This window comes from Bombyx mori, chromosome 24 (assembly GCF_030269925.1).
Source record: "Bombyx mori chromosome 24, ASM3026992v2".
NCBI classification, from domain to species: domain Eukaryota; kingdom Metazoa; phylum Arthropoda; class Insecta; order Lepidoptera; family Bombycidae; genus Bombyx; species Bombyx mori.
The window spans coordinates 11,463,941-11,483,890 of NC_085130.1; the positions used below are offsets into that span (position 1 = coordinate 11,463,941).

Sequence of the window (19,950 nt, forward strand, 5' to 3'; positions counted from 1 at the left end):
GATCATGGACGCTGTATTCGCGGAATTCCTCCGACTTCGTCACCCACAGCTCGCCTCAGAGTTTCTGGCTTTCAAGGCCAATCACACTGCGAGCTCTCTCGAAGACTCCGCCGTGCTCGCTGCTCCTGCGTCGCCTGTACCTGCGTGCAAAGCTTCTACATCGAGCACCGCAGCCTCCGTCGTGCCTGCCGTTCCCGCGTCGCCTATACTGGCAAGTAAAACTGCTGCGTCGTCCGCCGTGGCCACCGTTCCAGCAGCGCGATAATCCGCGGCCTCCGTCGCGCCCTCCAAAACACCTGCTCGTAGGTCACCTGCGCCCGCCTCCTCGTCCTCCGACTCTGACTCGGAGATGGAGGTCGACTTCGCCCCCGCCTCATCGACGGATGGATTCACCCTGGTACAAAAGGGTAAGAAGCGTGCCGCGGAGTCTCGAGCTCCCGCGGCCGCTAAAATTAGCAAAGCCGCGAACGCGTCGCGCCCCCGCCCTCAGACTCCCGTTGCGCCTCTAGCCCGTGTCACTCCGTCGCCGCGTCCGGTGGCACAAAATAAAACCCAGACCCCTCCCCCGGTAATCCTCCAAGAGAAGGCAGCTTGGGATCGAGTTTCCCTGGCCCTTAAGGCCAAAAATATCAACTTCACGAATGCCCGTAGCCTCGCGAACGGCATTTAAATTAAGGTTCGAACACCCGACGACCATAGGGCCCTCTCTTTTTACCTCCGTAAGGAGCGTATGAGTTTCCACACGTATACGCGCCAGGAGGAGCGCGAACTCCGTGTCGTCATACGTGGCATCCCTAAAGAGTTGGATGCCGAGCTCGTCAAGGCCGACCTTCTCTAACAAGGCCTACCGGTTAACTCCGTACACCGCATGCACACAGGTCGCGGAAGGGAGCCATATAACATGGTTCTCGTCGCCCTCCAGCCTACCCTCGAGGGTAAGCAAATATTCAACATCCGAACGGTCTGTAGCCTTTCCGGAATCGCCGTCGAAACCCCACACAAGAAAGGCACACCTAGCCAGTGCCATAACTGCCAATTATACGGGCATTCTTCCCGTAACTGTCACGCGCGCCCCCGATGCGTCAACTGTTTAGGCGATCACGCCACGGCCCTATGCACTCGCGATCAAAAAACCGCGACGGAACCGCCTAGCTGCGTCCTGTGTCAAACACAGGGTCACCCCGCAAATTACCGCGGATGCCCCCGAGCCCCTAAAATAAATCGCCGCGTCACCCGCCAAAACTGCCTCCGAGCTTCCGGCCCAGACATCAAAGCCTCGGCACCCTCTGTGTCGCAGGCCAAGCCAGCGTTCGTTCCGGCGCCGGTGCCCAGTGTCTCGGCTTGGGCGAAACCGCTGCCGTACCCGAACACACAGCTACGATCACTAAGAAAATCCGAATGAAACTGGCATCGGCAATCCGATTGCTGGTACTTGCGTCAGCAATCCGATCGCTGCCGATACAGTGGACGCAGTATGAAAAAATAATGCGGTTGATGCGATGCGTCCGATGCGTACGATACCGACCTGTGGACGCTTAGCTTAACACGCCACACACATCTTTTGATCCTTCGATAGTTCGGATAAATAATCTTGATATTCAATTCGATTCATATAAAATTTTCATCAATCACGCATTGTCATTTGTTTGTCGAGCAAAAAAACATTTGAAGTGACGCCACGTAAATTTTGAATTTCGAATTGACGCTCGTCTTGTTAATTAATAAAATTTTCCTTTTAAATTTTTTTCACATATTTTTGTGTAATGTAAATGTTTGGTAATTAGAAATTAAATTAAATTTATTAACCAATAAAATGGAATGTTTATTTGAACGCCTTAATAGTTTATTTAATTCATTCAAACACAAAATTCCAATTTTCGTCTCGATTATTAATGATATTTTTTCTAGAGCATTTTACGAGACCACATCCAAATTGCACTGTAATCTTGTATCGCTTACAGAACAAATTATAGAATTTAATATAGGAAAACAGATTCTACATAGAAGATCCGACTTTAGCGCATTGAGTTCATTTGAAGATTTGTATTCTACAATTAGGTAAGTATACCTACACGCAATAAATTACTTGAAACTCAGTGGGCTGTGTCTATGGGAACAATCTCAACCATATCTCAAGGTGGGTGGCGGCATTTACGTATTAGATGTCTATGGGCTCCAGTAACCAGTCAACCTCTAACCTCTAAGCCACTCTAAGGTCTCAGAATAATTAGAACGGGTGCCCCGTCCTTCAAACCGAAACGCATTACTGCTTCACGGCGGAAACAGGCAGGGTGGTGGTACCTACCCGTGCGGACTCACAAGAGGTCCTACCACCAGTAATTACCCCAAATTATAATTTTGCTGTAGATATACTACTCATTGTTATTTTATTGCTTAGATCAGTGGACGAGCTCACAACCCACCTGGTGTTAAGTGGTTACTGAAGCCCATAGACATCTACAACGTAAATGCGCCACCCACCTTGAGATATAAGTTGTAAGGTCTCTGTCGATGCACGGACATCGACGATCGCGCGGCGCGGGTGCCGGGAGGAGGACAGCGGCGCGGGGTAGCGGATTGACACCGGCTTCGTCACTTCGTGCAGCAACGCCGCCCGCGACACTTACTTGTTTTCGTCTTGTTTTGCTCTTGTTATAAACTTACCAAATAATACAGTCCACTCTTTTATTTTATACATCACCGGTCTACCCCAGAGCAGTTCGAGACAGTCTCAGTATAGTTACAACGGCTACCCTACCTTTAAAACCGAAACGCATTACCTACTGCTTCACGGGAGAAATATGCGGACATTTGAATTGATTTACAATTCGTTCATTTATTAATGAGATAGTCTACCAAATAAAAGTGAAACGAACCAATGACGTGAATGCTTTTTTTTGCCCTTGTAGGCAGACGAGCATACGGCCCACCTGATGGTGAGTGGTTACCGTCGCCCATGTACTTCAGCAATGCCAGGGGCAGAACCAAGCCGCTGCCTACCGCAATTTTGTCAATGTTCGATTTTATTTCCCGTCAAATTGTCGTACACAAGCTTAAATGCAATTTCGCAAAAACGGCCAACAACCCCACGCCGTAATATAGCTGTATTACAAATTTCTTTAAGGTTTTAAGTCACAAACTTGATTAAAACTTAAATAATAAACTGTCAAAATATATATAATCTTTATTAAAACAATTAGCAAATTACGTTCACGGCTCACGCCAATTGTTAACGAAAACCGATTTCACATAAAGCACAAGTATTTGTTGGCAAATATAATTTTATAATTTATTTTTGAATTTTACACGAGTCTAGCTCATTTTACATAAGTCTATATACCTAGTCAGGTCATAAGTATTGTCACACAGTAAAAACTTTTCTTTTAGAATGCTGGCCACAAAAAAGTTTATTGAATTCGAATTTCGAATTGTTCATGAAAATAAAATTAGTATACATTTAGAATTTTACTCATTTTTAAATATGGAGTGAACGCTTAAAGAAGACCGTGTTGCAGTTATTGCGTTGCATCGTTGCGGTTACGCGCCAATTCAAATTTTTAACATACTGAAAAATTTGAATATAACCAAAAGATTCGTTTATCGTACCATCAAACGATACAATGAAGACTCTAGTGTAGATGACAGGTCAAGAAGTGGTCGCCCTCGGTCTGTTAGGACTCCAGCAGTGATAAAAGCTGTGAAGGCGCGAATTCAAAGAAATCCCAAACGTAAGCAGAAACTGTTGGCCCTTCAGATGGGGTTAAGCAGAACCACGGTGAAAAGGGTGTTAAATGAAGACTTAGGGCTTCGGGCATATCGAAGAAAAACAGGACATCGTTTGAATGCTCGTCTAATGGACCTGAGACTGAAGAGATGCCGCGCTTTGTTGAAGCGGTACGCGGGAAAAAAATATCGGGAAATTCTTTTTTCGGATGAAAAAATTTTTACCGTAGAAGAGAGCTACAACAAACAAAATGATAAGGTGTACGCACACAGTAGTGAAGAAGCGAGCAACCGTATTCCGCGTGTCCAACGAGGTCATTTTCCATCCTCGCTCATGGTATGGTTGGGAGTTTCTTATTGGGGCTTAACAGAGGTACATTTTTGTGAGAAAGGTGTAAAAACGAATGTAGTTGTATATCAAAATATAGTCCTGACGAACCTTGTAGTACCTGTTCCTCATACCATGTTCAATAACAGGCACTGGGTATTCCAACAAGATTCGGCGCCAGCTCATAGAGCGAAGAGCACACAAGACTGGCTGGCGGCGCGTGAAATCGATTTCATCCGGCACGAAGACTGGCCCTCCTCCAGTCCAGATTTGAATCCGTTAGATTACAATATATGGCAACACTTGGAGGAAAAGGCGTGCTCAAAGCCTCATCCCAATTTGGAGTCACTCAAGACATCGTTGATTAAGCCAGCCGCCGATATTGACATGGACCTCGTTCGTGCTGCGATACACGACTGTCCGCGCAGATTGAAGGCCTGTATTCAAAATCACGGAGGTCATTTTGAATAAACTTTAGTGTCATAAGAATCTATGTTTTGTTAAGTTCATTTTGGTATATGAATGGTTACATAATGAATAAACTTGTTTCAATTATTTTACATTAAACATGTGACAGAATTTATGACCTGACTATGTATATATGCCTGATTATCGTTTATTCTCATACATACGCACTACTATTAGTACCGACGGGATGTTTGCTCTTTACATGATTTTTATAATTGTTTAACTGCGTATACGAGGCGGTACACAATCCGCACTTGTATTTCTTCTCGGTGTTATGCGATTCCATGTGCACTTTCAGAGCTTTTAGTCTGGGGTAGGTTTTGCCGCAGTACTCGCATCTGTAGTTTCTTTCCCCCGTGTGCGAGGTCATGTGGTCTTTGAGCTCAGAAGGCACGTAGAACCTGCGGTCGCATAGCGGACATTTATGTTTCAGCAGCTGTAGGTGATTTTTACGGTTGTGCTCCCGCAACGCCTTGCGATTGTTGTAGATCTTATCGCAACTCGAACAAGGAAACGAACGCTTCTCGCCGTGCTCCTCCATTTTGTGTTTGTACTTCAAGTGGTAGGACAGAAAGACCTCATCGCATTTGTTGCAGGCGAAGACCGGTTCCTTCTCGTGAATTTTGGCCACGTGATAGCTCTTGCCCTTCTTGCTGCGGAAGTTCTTGCCGCACCGGTCGCAAACGTAGTCCTCGTGCTTGTTAGAATCGGTGTTATGTGCCCTTTTCTTGTGGAAGGTCAGTAAGCGCTCTTCAAAATAATGAGTACCACACTCCTCGCATATAAATGAACCGAAATGCACCGCCAAATGCCTTTTGAGTGCTTGAAACGAGTTACAAGACAAACCGCATTCCGTGCAAGACAACAGACCTAACTTCAATTTGAATTTCAAAAATTCATTGCTCGTCTCGTTGTGAATCTTTTGGCCGTGAACCGTAGTGAGGTGGGTCTTCAGTGAATCAATATTATCGATGTTCGTCGGGCATAGACGACAATCGATTCTGTCGATATCGATTAGTAAATTCTTTTTCGATTCAACAACGTCCTTGTAAGTGGCCGGGTCGTGTTTCAGGGTGTGCACCCTTAGCTCTGAGGGATCGGTGAACATTTCCCTGCAGTACATACAGTGATAGTCTCCGTAAATAGTAAAGAACGGACAGACAAACGAGTTTTTAACTATAGTGATCGCGTTCTGTAATGAATTGTAGTCCTTGTCTATGTAGGGCTTCATTTTTACTAATTTGACTATCGGCTGTTTTATTTGGAGATCTGTAAAAAAGTTTAGTTGGGATTAACATTGATAATTTAAAAACATATGTGTTAATTGTTGTTTTGGAAGTAATAATTGTTACTTCTTTACTTAATAAACGAAGTCGTCGTGGCCTAAAGGATAAGACGTCCGGTGCATTCGTGTTGAGCGATGCGAGCGGTGTTCGAATCTCAGGCGAGTACCAATTTTTCTGATGAAATACGTACTCAACAAATGTTCACGATTGACTTCCACGGCGAAGGAATAACATCGTGTAATAAAAATGAAACCCGCAAAAATATTATTTGCGTAATTACTGGAGGTAGGACCTCTTGTGAGTCCGCACGGGTAGGTACCACCACCTTGCCTATTTCTGCCGTGAAGCAGTAATGCGTTTCGGTTTGAAGGGTGGGGCAGCCGTTGTAACTATACTGAGACCTTAGAACTTATATATCAAGGTGGGTGGTGTATTTACGTTGTAGATGTCTATGGGCTCCAGCAACCACTTAACACCAGGTGGGCTGAGAGCTCGTCGAACCATAAAAGCAAAAAAAAAAAACTATAACAAAAACATTTTTAAGGTATTAATAACATTAGCTTAAGTCACTTCTAGCAACAGCTACAAATCGCTGGTTTGCAGCGATTGCAGCAGCACTTACCAATAAGAGTCATCTTTCGTCTCAGCTCAAGAGTATCTAACCTGACCATACCAGTCACATAAAGTGATGAATACAAGAACGAATAGTGCCCATACATTTTCTTGAATACGAATCTACAAAATATTTTGTGCAGTTTTTCTAGCGTTAGCTTTTGAACAGCGAAAATCCCATAAGAATGCGTTATATGAACTTCCTCGCATTCTGTTAACGGCCGTCTGGTGTAGTGGTAAGTGACATGGTCACTACACAAGGGGGTCGCGGGTTCGAATCCCGCCAAGGGAAGATATTTGTATGATAAATATAAATGTCTTTGCCAGGGTTCTGGATGTATATTAAATATATGTATGTGTATAATAAAAATATTACATTTATTTCCGTTATCTGGCACCTGTAACACAAGTTCTTTACGAACTTATCACGGGACCAGTTAACGTGGCGTGATTGTTAGTAAATATTTATATTATTTATATTGTGTTAAAGTTCTATTACATATTCTTGAAAAGAGATTTGTTGAGATTCCTCAGTCGTATCCATGCATAAGCGACTATTGTGCAAGGGCGGATCCAGCTTTGGCGCCACAAGGGGGTCACATAGTCAAATTTTCGATGCGTTCGTTCCCAAACGTTTTCCATCATACAAAGTTATTATATAATATTATATTAAATTAATAAAAAATTGAAGGTATGTAAGTACATAGTTACATAAAATCTGTATAGTGACAAAATATATATATGTGGGTTCGTTCATGAGTAAAAGTGGGATGGATATAGCGAAACTCTTTGTTTTACTTCACAATCACTTCGTACACGTCTTTCTAAAGCTTTTCCTCTTTCGAACTACCCTCTCTAACCTTAAACTGCTATCTCTTTCTAAACCTAATAGAATGTTGCCATTGCAACAGGCACAAAATAAATATCCAAAAAAAAAAACTGAAAAAACGTAATAAAAATAACACTCCCCACATATAAATAAAATCATTATGTTCAATTAGTCGTCCACCTAAGTCCTGGAACCAGCTCAGGGTGGGGGGTCATGATCCCCCCATAAACCCCCCCTGGATCCGCCGTTGCTATAGTGACCAGGTACGTTGAACTGGGTTTAAAAGTATTAAAAAAAAGTAACTCACTGTTCTTCTTCATCATCAACAACTTTTGTTTCATGTATTTTAAGTTCATCAGCATTTCCCTTTTCACTTTCACATCTTTCAAACTCATTCTCTTCCTGCCTGGTTTTCTGACTGTTTCCTTAGAGCGTAGACCTAGTTTTGGAAGCTCCTTTACTTTATTTGTAGATTCGTGCTTTATTTTCACTGTTAATAAGACAATTAAAATGAGAAGCATAAATTAAATTTACCGCGTATGAGAAGAATAAGGGACTCCGTACTGACGGAGTAGCAACATTATCAGACTAATTGCTTATATGGGTGGACGAGCTCACAGCCCACCTGGTTTTAAGTGATTACTGGAGTCCATAGACATCCACAACGCAAAATGAGCCACCCAACTTGAGACATAAGTTCCAAGGTCTCAAGTATAGTTACAACGGCTGCCCCGTCCTTCAAACCGAAACGCATTACTGCTTCATGACAGAAATAGGACTCACAAGAGGTCCTACCACCAGTAAAAAGCATGGTTAGTTAAGTAACTGGCAAAATTTTACAAGTGCACTTATTAAATATTTCAAATATTACATTATGCTTACTGTCTTCATTACTGCCACAATCCATATGTCCATCGCTGGTATTATTGTCATTGTCATTATCACTATACAAACAATCATTATTGTTTGATTCCTCCAAAATGCAGTGGTCGCTTGTCTCTTTCTTAACTTCAATGTCAACCTTCAATTCAATGTCGTTTTCTGTAACTTTAATTACATTACATATTAAAAAATCGTTTTTATGCCTTAATATTGTGTTTATCATTTTTATTCTACAATATTAGAATATGTTAGGTTTAAGACAGAAATTGCACTCGTAACATTTAGAAATTTCATTGATGACCAGTCAGTGATTAAATCATTTCCATAAAAATATGGGTAGTGGTAAAAGAATACAACTGAGTCATTGTCATATTTTAAGGGTGTTTACAACAGTATTTAACTAAAAAATTCATTCCAATTTTTATTACATGTTTTAGATTGTATCCCAAACATACCTGTGGTCATCCTGCTTTTCAATAATGTCTCCTCGCACAGCAGTACTTGTCTCCTGAAGAGACTAGCATCACGAAGCCTCAGCACGCAGGTTGCGCATATCAGACGTTCCTCTGCCTCACCATCTAAGTGTGATAACTGGAAAAATTGTTGAATTCATTGAGTTCATCAGATGGCGAAATATCGTGCGAGAAGATTATACAGAAGGGCGGTCATCGGTACCAAAAGCATTGAGCAATGATTCAAGGAGGAAGTAATATTTAGGGCCAATTTCTTTATCAGAATGTTGTTAATGCTCAAAACAGACATTTTTTTTTATTAATTGTTTAGTATCTATTTAAACTAATTACTGTACCAAAAGTTTTTGTTAAATTTCCAATAAAGACCAATTAACTTTAAGATATTCAAGGTATATTTTATTGCTGTCATAATCTTTAATTTAAAATTAGTCAGATTCAGTTCCTTTTAACTTGAATTTAACCATTGAAGTAAAAAGTTTATTTTTAATTGACTATTATAGACTGATCAAACTTATGGCTGAGTTCTGTCACCTGTTGTTAAGTGGTTCAAAACAGAATGCATGATTGCTCTGCAGTAAAAATGAACAGGTTGGTGGTACCTACCCTTTATATTTACTATAAACCTGGTACATTTGCATCACATTTTTTTATATATAATAGCTTAGATGGTTGGTTGAGCTCATGGCCCACCTGGTGTTAGGTGGTAACCGGAGCCCATAGACAACGTGAATTCCGCCACCCATCTTGTTATATCAGTTGTAAGGTCTCTGTTTTAACAGTACAATGGCTGCCCCACCCTTCAAACCGAAAGGCATTACTGCTTCATGGCAGAAGTAGGTAGGGTAGGGGTAACTACCCATGTGGACTCACCAGATGTCCTACCACCAGTGTACCTCTTGATACAAATATGCCAATGAGGTGAGTTACAATGACTCAAGTCATCCAATATACCAATATCATGTGTTTAGTGGGCAGATCTACAGTAGCAGACATCTCAAATTATCCCTGTTTTGTGTATATGTAATATAACCTTAACTTTAGGCTCCACATATAAGCATTCTTTGTACCAATTAAAATGAATGAATGTGTGTGTGAAGGATATACTACAGGGGTCCCCAAATGGGAGCCGCAGACCGCCAACCTATTTTGTGTAGACCGCGAAAACACATCAACTTGCAATACAGAGTACGGAAATATCCAGAACTACAAAAATTAGCTTCGTAACTTCTTACTTTGTTTGGATCAACATATATTTGTGTAGCAGCATTTTCAGAGATGAACTTCATTATGAATAAATTTCGATCTCGACTGAGTGATCTCCAGGATTAAATGTGAATATCTTGCACTAATTTTACTTGAGACAGATGATCCGCAACAATGAATGTTATTTTTCTCATTGAAACGTAAAAAAATACCATTGTTAATTCGGTAGTTAAATTTGTTTGACAAATATTTTTGTCTACAAAATATTGTTCCGACTACTTCCGACCCCGATGGTAATTTCATTTCTTAAAACGGACCCCGATCTGATTGGCGACTCCTGGCACCCTACAAGACTGCTCGATTGGTAACTTCGACTGAGAAGGTAAGAGGCAGTAATATTGTCCATTTGTTAGTTGAAGTTATTAGCACTACAACTTACTAGAAGTCCAAAACAATCTAAAAACATGTCTGAATAAATCTCTTTTTGGCCGCTCCAGTCGTATTCAACATTTAGCAAACGACAACGTTTTGTGGCACCGCAGCAACGACACGAGCCAGAGTCAATTATGGGTCCTTTTTTATTAGAATTCATTTCTTTAATTTACAAAATTAAAACAATATCTTGCATTTCTGATCTCAAACCAAATATTTTGACGTGATCTGTCAGTCTGTCTACTGGCTAAGCAAAGGGAACGTTGTTCATACTACCAAATCTGTTGTAGGAATAGGCAAAACCATGTTGGTTGAGGAATAATAAAATCTAACCAATTAGGATGAAACCTTTTTTATATTCTTTGATTTGTTCACGATTGATTTCCACGGTGAAGGAATAACATCGTGTAATAAAAATGAAACCCGCAAAATTATAATTTGCGTAATTACTGGTGGTAGGACCTCTTGTGAGTCCGCGCGGGTAGGTACCACCACTACCACCGCCCTGCCTATTTCTGCCGTGAAGCAGTAATGCGTTTCGGTTTGAAGGGTGGGGCAGCCGTTATAACTATATTGAGACCTTAAAACTTATATCTCAAGGTGGTTGGCGCATTTACGTTGTAGATATCTATGGGCTCCAGTAACCACTTAACATCAGGTGGGCTTTGAGCTCGTACATCGACCTAAGCAATAAAAAAATTTTTTTTCAATGAATAATAGGCTAGCTGATTACACGAAACCAACATTTAATCAAATATTTTATTTTAAATAACAGTGTTATGATATATTTAATATATTATATATTAAATATAATAATTATATTTAATAAATAACGTCTTTATTGGCTTTATTCAAACAGATATTAGGAATACTTAGTATTACCTCTTTAGTTGTGAATCTTATTCGGTACAAAATACAAATATTGCAAGTCTCCGCTTCTTTATGCCACTGCCATGTACAGACTTTTGAAAAGCGACAACATTTTCAAGTAACTATTAAAAAAACACTCTTGTTCTTCTACTCCTTGTGACAGATTATATTTGCACCTGTAATCCCTGGCAGAGTTCTCTACAAACATTGTTTTTAGTCTGAGGTAGACAAACAGAAAAATCCACCAAAAGTTAACCTGTAAAATTTAGCTCTTACTATTGAATTGTAAATTTCGGATTTTAAATTTTTTATTCTATTTCAAAACTACTTACATGATAATTGCGTTGCTTAACTAGACATCGACATGAACGCAGTATATTGACCCCATTGTCTGGTCGGCACACAATCCTCTATTTCCATTCAGATCTATTAAATCATCATCTGTGTACTCACACCCATCTCTCGCATATCTTCACACAGTCCATACAAGACTTCTTAAGACATCCCCTCCTTATTAAAAAAAACATTTGAAACTATAAAAAAAATGGTTTCTTATTTTGGTCGATATTTTATAAAAATCTATTTTATTTTTGTTGTTCTTGAAGGGCGATAAGAATTTGATCTACGTGACGGTGAGTGGATACTGTCACTCTTGGACGTGAGTAATGTCTGCCAGGGGTAGAGTTAAGCCGTTGTCTATTGCTGAGTAATCTCCATAATCCTAGTTTGAAGAAGGACATGTCACAGCGCTTGGGGGACGTAGTAGAGGGGAGTTCATTCGCGTGACGGATAATAAGAGACAGAAAACGTCCCTGGAAACGCAACTGTACTAAGATAGTGAAAACAAGATAACAGTGTCATCTCGAGCAATTCCTCGTGACACTTCTCATAGAACATATGGTACAAAAAACAAAGAGAACCGAAGCCCCTCTTTATTCTGAGTTTCGAAACGATCCGTGAGAATGAGGCTATCGACAATGCGAACGGCCCTCTTCTGTAGCTTGTATTTGGGTGCCCCGGTCCAGAGGTGGGAGCAGTACTCCACGCGAGGCCGGACTTGTGCATTGTAAAGCAAAGGTCCACTGAGAGACCGTGACGGAAACCATCTATATATATTTTTACTGAGGACTTACAGGTGGGCTGCGTGCTCGTCCACCCATCTAAGCAATAGAAAAAAGTCAAAAATGTTGTCCACCCTAGTAAGCTGTCATGTCAGAGAACCAGATTATTTATAGTCGGATTTTTAATTAGACGAAGCCAGCTGACAGTAGCTAATGTCACTTTGTGAAATAATGTTGCTATATTTAAAGTAATAGTGATGCGTTCAGTTCTCATTTAATCACATGAATGAACAATGAGTGTGAAGAGTTAATCATTAATTTCAAACTATAAAAGAATATTATTTATATTTTACAATAAAATTGTATTAAAGTGCTCCAATATATGTTACTAGTAGTATGTAACTACAATCAGTTTTTTTATTTTCATTACCTACCTATAATTGTTATATTTTATACATCTATAATTTCAACTATATGATGTATTGGAAATAGGACAGTCTTACAAGCTTCCTCGCAATGTTTTTCTTAATGTTTAAAACACTCGGTATTCAGTACAGGTAGATACTATAGGAACATAATATTTCGTCGAAAACTCGTTGGTATGTTAAAAGCACGCCTAAAATTCGAACCCCGTACCCGATATCGGCAATTCGGCACACCTACTATTCACTAGACAATCGAGGCAATTTCATTAATTCAGGAGTTTTTCAATCGTTCACTTTGTCACAACACTATTTTTATTTCATCAAAAACTGACAACACAGTAAACGTCAGTTGACTTCGTATAATAAAAAATCCGACTATAACAGAAAGGCCTACGTAACTATTTTACCTAATAATTGTCTACTTTAATAGTTTTTCTATTTTTCATTCATGTTTGCTACCTCAATACAAGAATGTCTATAAACCTACTCAATTATTTGTCGTACTTGACAGGGGATCGGGAGGATCCGAAGTGACATGTTTTGGACGACGATGATTGTTTACCATTTGATCCTCTGGATCGGGTATGTAGTTGCCGGCAGCCACGATAAATGAACTATCGTGTCGCGTTTTTTTAAAATAACGTTCCGACGCTGACTTCAGTTACTTATGAATCGGCTCTAACTTTAGGTCATTGTGATGATGATCTATCCCTCAGAGCCGTACAGTATATCAAGTATGGTAAATAAACGAGATTTTTTTACCATCTTTGACAGGAAAAATACTCAAAAACAGCGGGCGATTTACAGAAACAGAGAGGCGCTCAATATGTTCCGAGATATCAAATGGCAAACACCGTGTTGGCGCGCCCGAAAGCGAAAATGTCCAACCGTCATTCCACAGGACTAAGCACGGTTTCTGGTCTAACGTTCAATGTGTAAAAGAAAACTTCACAAATCTGTATTAAAAAAAAAAACACAAAAACGTCAAGTAAAACACGTAAACGTAAATTAATAAATCTATAATTTAATAAATACTCTAAATTAATCAGCCGAAACTAGTATCTAATTCGTATCCCTGATGATGACTCTTCATGTGATTCTTCAAGCTACCGTTTTGCGTGAACGCCGAATTGCACAGGTCGCATTTGTACCTTCTTTCGTTGCTGTGCGACCGTATGTGTTCTTGCAGCGATTGCAGCCTAGGATAGCTTTTATCGCAGAATTCGCATCGGAAATTCCTCTCGCCCGTGTGCGTGGCCATGTGCTCTTTAAGCCGAGACGGTAGGTAGAAACGTTGGTCGCACAAATCGCACTGGTGCCTGTAGATCTTCAAATGTATCCTCCTATTGTGTTCCATCAGCGTTTTCCGCCTGTTATAAACTTTATCGCACAGTTTACACGCAAACGTTCGCTTGTCGGCGTGTACCTCGATCAGATGCTTGTTGCGTAAGGCGTAAGACAAGAAACTGGCCTCGCACTTATAACAGTTCACCGTGGGTTTCTTCTCGTGCACCGTGGCTACGTGCAAATACTTGCTGTATTTAGATTTCAGGTTCTTCCCACACACCTCGCACGGGTAATCGGTCTCAATTTTGCTGTGACTCTTGATGTGAGTCCGGAGCGAGTTCGGCTCGAGGAAGCATGCCCCGCAGATATCGCATGTCGACGTCCCGAAATGATCGATCATGTGCTTCTTTAGAGCGTCGAAATACGGAAAAACGCTACCGCATTCCGTGCACACCAAATTCTCTAAGGTCAATTTGAATTTCAAGAACTCATTCGTGACCGGATGCATCTGTTTCCCGTGTACACTAGAGATGTGCTTCTTGAAACTATCGATACTGTCTATGCTCACGTCGCATAATCTACAATCGATTCTGGTTATATCGATTTTTGGGATCTTCTTGTTCTCCATCATGCTCTCGAACAGTTCCTTCGGGTCGTGGGACAGCGTGTGCTCTCTCAGCTCGCCCGGATTGGTGAACTGGTCCCGGCAGTAATAGCAGTAATATATACTGATCCGGTTGTGGAAGGGGCAAACGTACGAATTGTGCACTATCGTGACCGCGTTCATATAAATCATCGTGTCGTGGTCCATAATCGGTTTCGATTTCTCCTTCCTCTGTAGCATTTTTACTGAAACACAAGTGTTCTTGTCAGTCACACTTTAGAATAATGATTTGCGTTATGACTAGGGCGTATTTAGTACAAGCCCGCACGGGCATTGCCCTTTTTTAACAATGTGACGGTAGTTTGACACTACATATAAAATTTCGACCTTATACCTATGGAGGGTAGAGGTAAGGAGCACCGTCTCATATGGGAGAAGCTTGAGAAAGTATCCGCACTAAATAAGCACTAAATAACAGTTCAAAAATCCTCCAGAATGGCGCTAGCATAGGTACAGGGTATGATATAACTTGAGCAGTTGTTAACTGATTGAAGTATGCTGAGTTAGGAAATTTAATATATTTAATGACTAGAGTAGTTAGTGACAGTGTAAATATACAAGACCTCACATGTTTACGTAGTCCAAACTAATTTCATCAATATAACCTAAAATGATTGCTGTGGTAAAACGTGGAGACATCGATTGCATTTGCTTATCAGCTTTATATAAAATACTTTTTATAATTTTATAGTGCTTACAGTTCTTTCGTCTTTATCTTATTCTAATAACTTTCAGCGCCTTTTTTAAAATTTACCCGGTTGCTACTGTAGCGCCACCTTTATTTAGCAGATTTTAACGGACACTTTTTCACACTTAGAGACGATTCTCCTTACCTCTATCCTCCATAACTGAGACCTTAGAACGTATATCTCAAGGTGGGTGGCGCATTTACGTCGTAGATGTCTATGGTAACCACTTAACACTAGGTGGGTTGTGAGCTCGTCTACCCAATTAAGCAATAAAAAAAAAAAAGAAAGTACTCCACAGTTGGAGACCACTTGCAAGGGAGATCAGTTGCCCTGCACAACTCACCCGGTTCGATCAAATGGTCCAGCTTCTCCCTGTACTTCTTCATGCGGTTGACGAGATCCCTCTTGCCGGCGACTTTCGCTTTCCTCGGCCTCTTCAGCTTCTTCGTGCCTTCGTAGTCGCTCGCCACTTTGACGTCCTTAATGTCGGGCGGCTTCAGGTCCTCTGAAATAACTCTTTATACGGTAGGTATTTATTGATCACTCGTAAGCGATGTACGGGATTCGCCTTCGAAAACGAAGCCGAGTTGTGGAAAGGCATTTAAGCTTTTACAATTACAAACAACTTACATTTGTGTGTGTGTGTGTGTGCGTGTGCGTGTGCGTGTGTGTGTGTGTGTGTGTGTGTGTGTGTACACACAAGGTATTTAGGCATCTGTTCAGTTCTCTTTTTTTTTAAATGCACCTGTTTTGAATTGCAATCCAGATTGTTGTGTTAAATATTTAAACTTATAATTTCTATGGTTGTAATTTGTTTTGTGCATGAATATAAATATAAATAAAAAATTGAAACCTGTATGCGATAGAGCTACAGTGTGCTTAGTGAGAGTTTTTCGCGCAAAAAATTGCACATAATACAGCGCCAACGAAATGCCGTCATTAGCAACGTTTTCGCATAAAAAACGGGGAAGCCTTATAACCCACTAGTGGTAGGACCTCTTGTGAGTCCGCACGGGTAGGTACCACCACCCTGCCTATTTCTGCCGTGAAGCAGTAATGCGTTTCGATTTGAAGGGTGGGGCAGCCGCTGTAACTACACTGAGTTCTTAGAACTCATATCTCTAGCTGGGTGGTGGCATTTACATTGTAGATGTCTATGGGCTCCAGTAACCACTTAACATCAGGTGGGGTGTGAGCTCGTTCACTATCTAACCAATAAAAAAAACGTGCGAGCTCACAAAGCCTTAAAGCCAGTAAAGCAATTGCTCGCAGCACCCAATACAGTCTGATTTAATTATTAATTACCATTACAGTCCATATCGCATGGTTCGTCTCTGTCGTCCATTGGCATGTCAGAGTCATCTGCTAGCGGCTCGGTTTTCACTTGAACGTCAATCCTGCTTGAGGCTTCTATAATTAAAATATTGAAGTTTTAAATACATATACATATTATTTTTGAAGGTGCAAACACTGCCTTAGGGAACTACAAACAGAATCTGCATGCTAATTCTTTAAGTGTAGTTGTTTTATTCGTTCGTCGTTGCTAAAATTAATGAATACACAATGACTAGCCACGAATGACGTCATTCGCTGTCATTGGCGTTTTAATTGCGATGTGAAAAAATGCAATATATTCACTTCATTTTATTTGAAGCTGAAGTCAGACAGCTACGCTTGGTTTTGGTTCGTCTCATATTAATTAACCTCTTCTTTGTCTCCACCTTATCCCACTAGGTAGGGTCGACACAGTTAATTTTTCTCTGCCATTCTCTTCTATCAGCCGTCATCTCAACATTCACTCCTTTCTCTCTCTCGTATCGTCATTCACACACTCCATCCATGTCTTCTTCGGTCGACCTCTTCACCCTCTTATTAACCAATCCCGTGTAATCCGTTTTAGTTTAATTTATATAGTTGCAGGGGTTAAACGGGTGTTTCATCTGGTGTTGAGATTGTTAACCGAAATCATATTGGACCTTGAAACACGGAGTTGGAAAGTCAAAGTCAAATTTTTCTAATGAAATACGTACTTAACAATTGTTCACGATTGACTTCCACGGTGAAGAAATAACATCGTGTAATAAAAATCAAACCCACAAAATTATAATTTGCGTAATTACTGTTGGTAGGACCTCTTGTGAGTCCGCACGGGTAGGTACCACCGCCCCGCCTATTTCTGCCGTGAAGCAGTAATGCGTTTCGGTTTGAAGGGTGGGGCAGTCGTTGTAACTACGCTGAGACCTTAGAACTTTAATTATATCTCAAGGTGTGTGGCGCATTTACGTTGTAGATGTCTATGGGTTCCAGTAACCACTTAACACCAGGTGGGGTGTGAGCCCGTCCACACAGGTAGGCTATAAAAAAAAATTTTTGGTACAAACTGGCAAAGTCAATACAGTTAACCCTATGACAGCTACATAAGTCATCAGTGCCCTACACGGTACACTGAAGTAATTATGTCAATTTCTGTTACAGTCTAATGCGAAGATTTTCTACTGTGTTCCAAAGGTATCTTTTTTTATGTTTTTATTGCGTAGATGGGTGGACGAGCTCACAGCCCACCTGGTGTTAACTGGTTACTGGAGCCCATAGACATCTACAACGTAAATGCGCCACTCATCTTGAGATATAAGTTTTAAGGTCTCAGTATAGTTACAACGGCTGCCCCACCCTTCAAACCGAAACGCATTACTACTTATTTACACAAGAAAAATAAATATGTATGATGTATATTCAACCCAGGTAACAGCAATAAATATTATTGAAAATCGTCACCTTCTTTACTTTGTAGTTTGGCATTTAGAAATGCCTCCTCGCACTGTAGAACCTGCTGACGGAATGCATACGCGTCTCTCAGTCTGACAACGCATGTTGCACATATGCACGACTCCTTGTTGTCTCCGTCCAGATTGGAAAGCTGTTACGACAAAAAATTTAAACGGTTAATACAATCTACTAATTATTTTTATCATAGTGAATATTATGATTCGTTTCGTTTTGTATGTCTCTTTGTATAATTTTTTTCAGGCAGCTTTTAAAACATATCCTTTCGTAATAATTTAATATCTAATTATTGTAGATTTTTCGAGAAAAATCTTTATCTTGGCTTTGTCCCTGGCATTGCTGATGTCCATAAGCTATAGTTACGACCAGACCATATGCCTACATTGGCAATAAAAAAAAATTTGCTGTAGGAATGTACTTCCAAATGAACAGTATTTATTATTTATGTAGAAAAAAGAATTATTATGACAGAAGTGCATTGAACATACTACACTACATTATGAATATTTTTGCTGAGCTTGACGCACTTTGTTTTATATGGGAATTCACATCACAACAGTGTTGAAACCTTGAGAAATGATATTCTGAATTGTTATTATATTGTATACAGAGTTCCAACCAATTAAATTGTAATATATGACTGCTTTGTGGAAGGAACAGGTAGGTTTAGTGCTACTGAGATTCCAATCTGGTGATTCTGTGATCACAGTGCTCTTGCTTAGGCCAGAGTTATTGCTAACAGCAATCTCTCCCAATTCCAGCGTTGTTAGCTCACTTACCAGCTAGAGGGTAACTGGAATAGCACTTTAGGCTACCAGTGAATAGGGAGGGGAAAATGATGCAAACTAACCCGTAAAACAGTGATATGAGTCGTATATTATCAAAGGTGGCAATCTGTGCATTTGGACAAAAAAAATTATTGATATGTCAATACAGATTGATTTGAATATAATCGTCTCCTTCAAAGAATACGGTTCAAAACCTGCATTAAATAAAGGTTAATAGTTAACCTGTTATTTATCTAAGATGTCGTTCCGAAGAGTTTTGTGACTGCCAATGGAATACAAAGTCAATAATTCGTTTTTCTGATTTACCAATCATTGTCCAAAAGTCAGATTGCCGGCTTTGATAATAGTCGACTCATATAAGGTAAAGCAGACTAATATGTATTATAATTAAAAAAACTATTTGATAATATTTCAATTGGTTAATTTACTTCATTCTTGATCAGCAGTTTTGTTACTAACTTATAAACATGGTTACTAAAAAACTATCTCATTTCAGAAAGAAAATTATTATAATATAGCAATCACAAAAATATCATAATAATCGGCTCAAACTAGGAAATCTAGAAATTGTGTGTTTGTTTCTCGGTGTCAAAACATAATAAATACGGGAAATAAATATGGGAAATTAAATAAAATAAAAATAAAAAATAAAAGTAAAATATAAGTAAATAATAATATAAGTACATTTAGTTTATTCACTGTTGAGCTTAATTATAGCAAACACTTACAAGCAAACCAAAGCAGTCCATTAACATCTCTGAATAAACTTCTTTTTGACCCATCCATTCGTATTCAGATGTTAAAAGTCGGCACTTCTTTATAGAGCGACAACATCGGCATAACGCCGGGTCTACTATGGGCCCTTTACCCTTCCCGGCAATCGTTGTAACAGCCATAATCTATTTAATTTTATTTCAGCATCTTTTGAATTAATAGAACGAAATGTTATCAATATTTTAATCGACGGGTTCATAAACATTTTTTTTTGGTACAATTTTTCCTTATTAGGAAAGGCAAGGGGATCTAAGCCCATACAATCTTGGGTTCATAGACACTAGAGTTTTGATCTTAAATTTTTTACCTTTTTTTTTAAAGGATTTTATGACCTGGTAACTAAGATAATAATAATAATAAGTCATGTCTTAT

At 39.9% G+C, this 19,950-nt stretch overlaps 2 protein-coding genes and 2 long non-coding RNA genes across 5 annotated transcripts; 1 reads left to right on the top strand and 3 right to left on the bottom strand.

Moving 5' to 3' along the window:
• Positions 1–3,169: 3,169 nt before the first annotated feature.
• Positions 3,170–10,478, bottom strand: LOC110384728 (zinc finger protein 724). The gene is made up of 5 exons (XM_021348344.3): positions 10,244–10,478; positions 8,584–8,719; positions 8,129–8,293; positions 7,554–7,736; positions 3,170–5,788 (listed from the first exon to the last, which is right to left on the bottom strand). The coding sequence occupies exons 1-5, from the start codon at positions 10,394–10,396 to the stop codon at positions 4,674–4,676; spliced, it is 1,752 nt and encodes a 583-aa protein (XP_021204019.2). The 5' UTR covers positions 10,397–10,478; the 3' UTR covers positions 3,170–4,673.
• A 487-nt stretch (positions 10,479–10,965) lies between these two features.
• Positions 10,966–11,572, bottom strand: LOC134201196 (uncharacterized). Its single transcript, XR_009976401.1, has 2 exons — positions 11,439–11,572; positions 10,966–11,362 (listed from the first exon to the last, which is right to left on the bottom strand). It is a non-coding gene; the product is annotated as an uncharacterized LOC134201196 (long non-coding RNA).
• A 774-nt stretch (positions 11,573–12,346) lies between these two features.
• LOC105841708 (uncharacterized) lies at positions 12,347–13,647 on the top strand. Its single transcript, XR_009976486.1, has 2 exons — positions 12,347–13,174; positions 13,367–13,647. It is a non-coding gene; the product is annotated as an uncharacterized LOC105841708 (long non-coding RNA).
• LOC101745083 (zinc finger protein 99) lies at positions 13,597–19,860 on the bottom strand. 2 transcript variants are annotated; one of them, XM_021348346.2, is made up of 5 exons: positions 19,533–19,860; positions 18,008–18,149; positions 16,538–16,642; positions 15,576–15,737; positions 13,597–14,728 (listed from the first exon to the last, which is right to left on the bottom strand). In XM_021348346.2, the coding sequence occupies exons 1-5, from the start codon at positions 19,698–19,700 to the stop codon at positions 13,638–13,640; spliced, it is 1,668 nt and encodes a 555-aa protein (XP_021204021.1). In that variant the 5' UTR covers positions 19,701–19,860; the 3' UTR covers positions 13,597–13,637. The 2 variants fall into 2 exon arrangements, with proteins under 2 accessions (XP_021204021.1, XP_021204020.1); XM_021348345.3 differs by having other exon boundaries at positions 15,576–15,746; positions 19,533–19,815.
• Positions 19,861–19,950: the final 90 nt, after the last annotated feature.

Excerpts from the sequence above, each read along its gene's own strand:
- LOC101745083 (XM_021348345.3), bottom strand. The coding sequence starts at position 19,700 with ATGGCTGTTACAACGATTGCCGGGAAGGGTAAAGGGCCCATAGTAGAC. Across the intron at positions 18,150-19,532 it reads TGGACTGCTTTGGTTTGCTT|CTTTCCAATCTGGACGGAGA; the intron begins GTAAGTGTTTGC and ends TTGTCGTAACAG. Across the intron at positions 16,643-18,007 it reads CAAACTACAAAGTAAAGAAG|AAGCCTCAAGCAGGATTGAC; the intron begins GTGACGATTTTC and ends TTTTAATTATAG.
- LOC110384728 (XM_021348344.3), bottom strand. The coding sequence starts at position 10,396 with ATGAATTCTAATAAAAAAGGACCCATAATTGACTCTGGCTCGTGTCGT. Across the intron at positions 7,737-8,128 it reads TTGTGGCAGTAATGAAGACA|TGAAAATAAAGCACGAATCT; the intron begins GTAAGCATAATG and ends TCTTATTAACAG. Across the intron at positions 5,789-7,553 it reads GTTGATGATGAAGAAGAACA|ATCTCCAAATAAAACAGCCG; the intron begins GTGAGTTACTTT and ends ACTTTTTTACAG.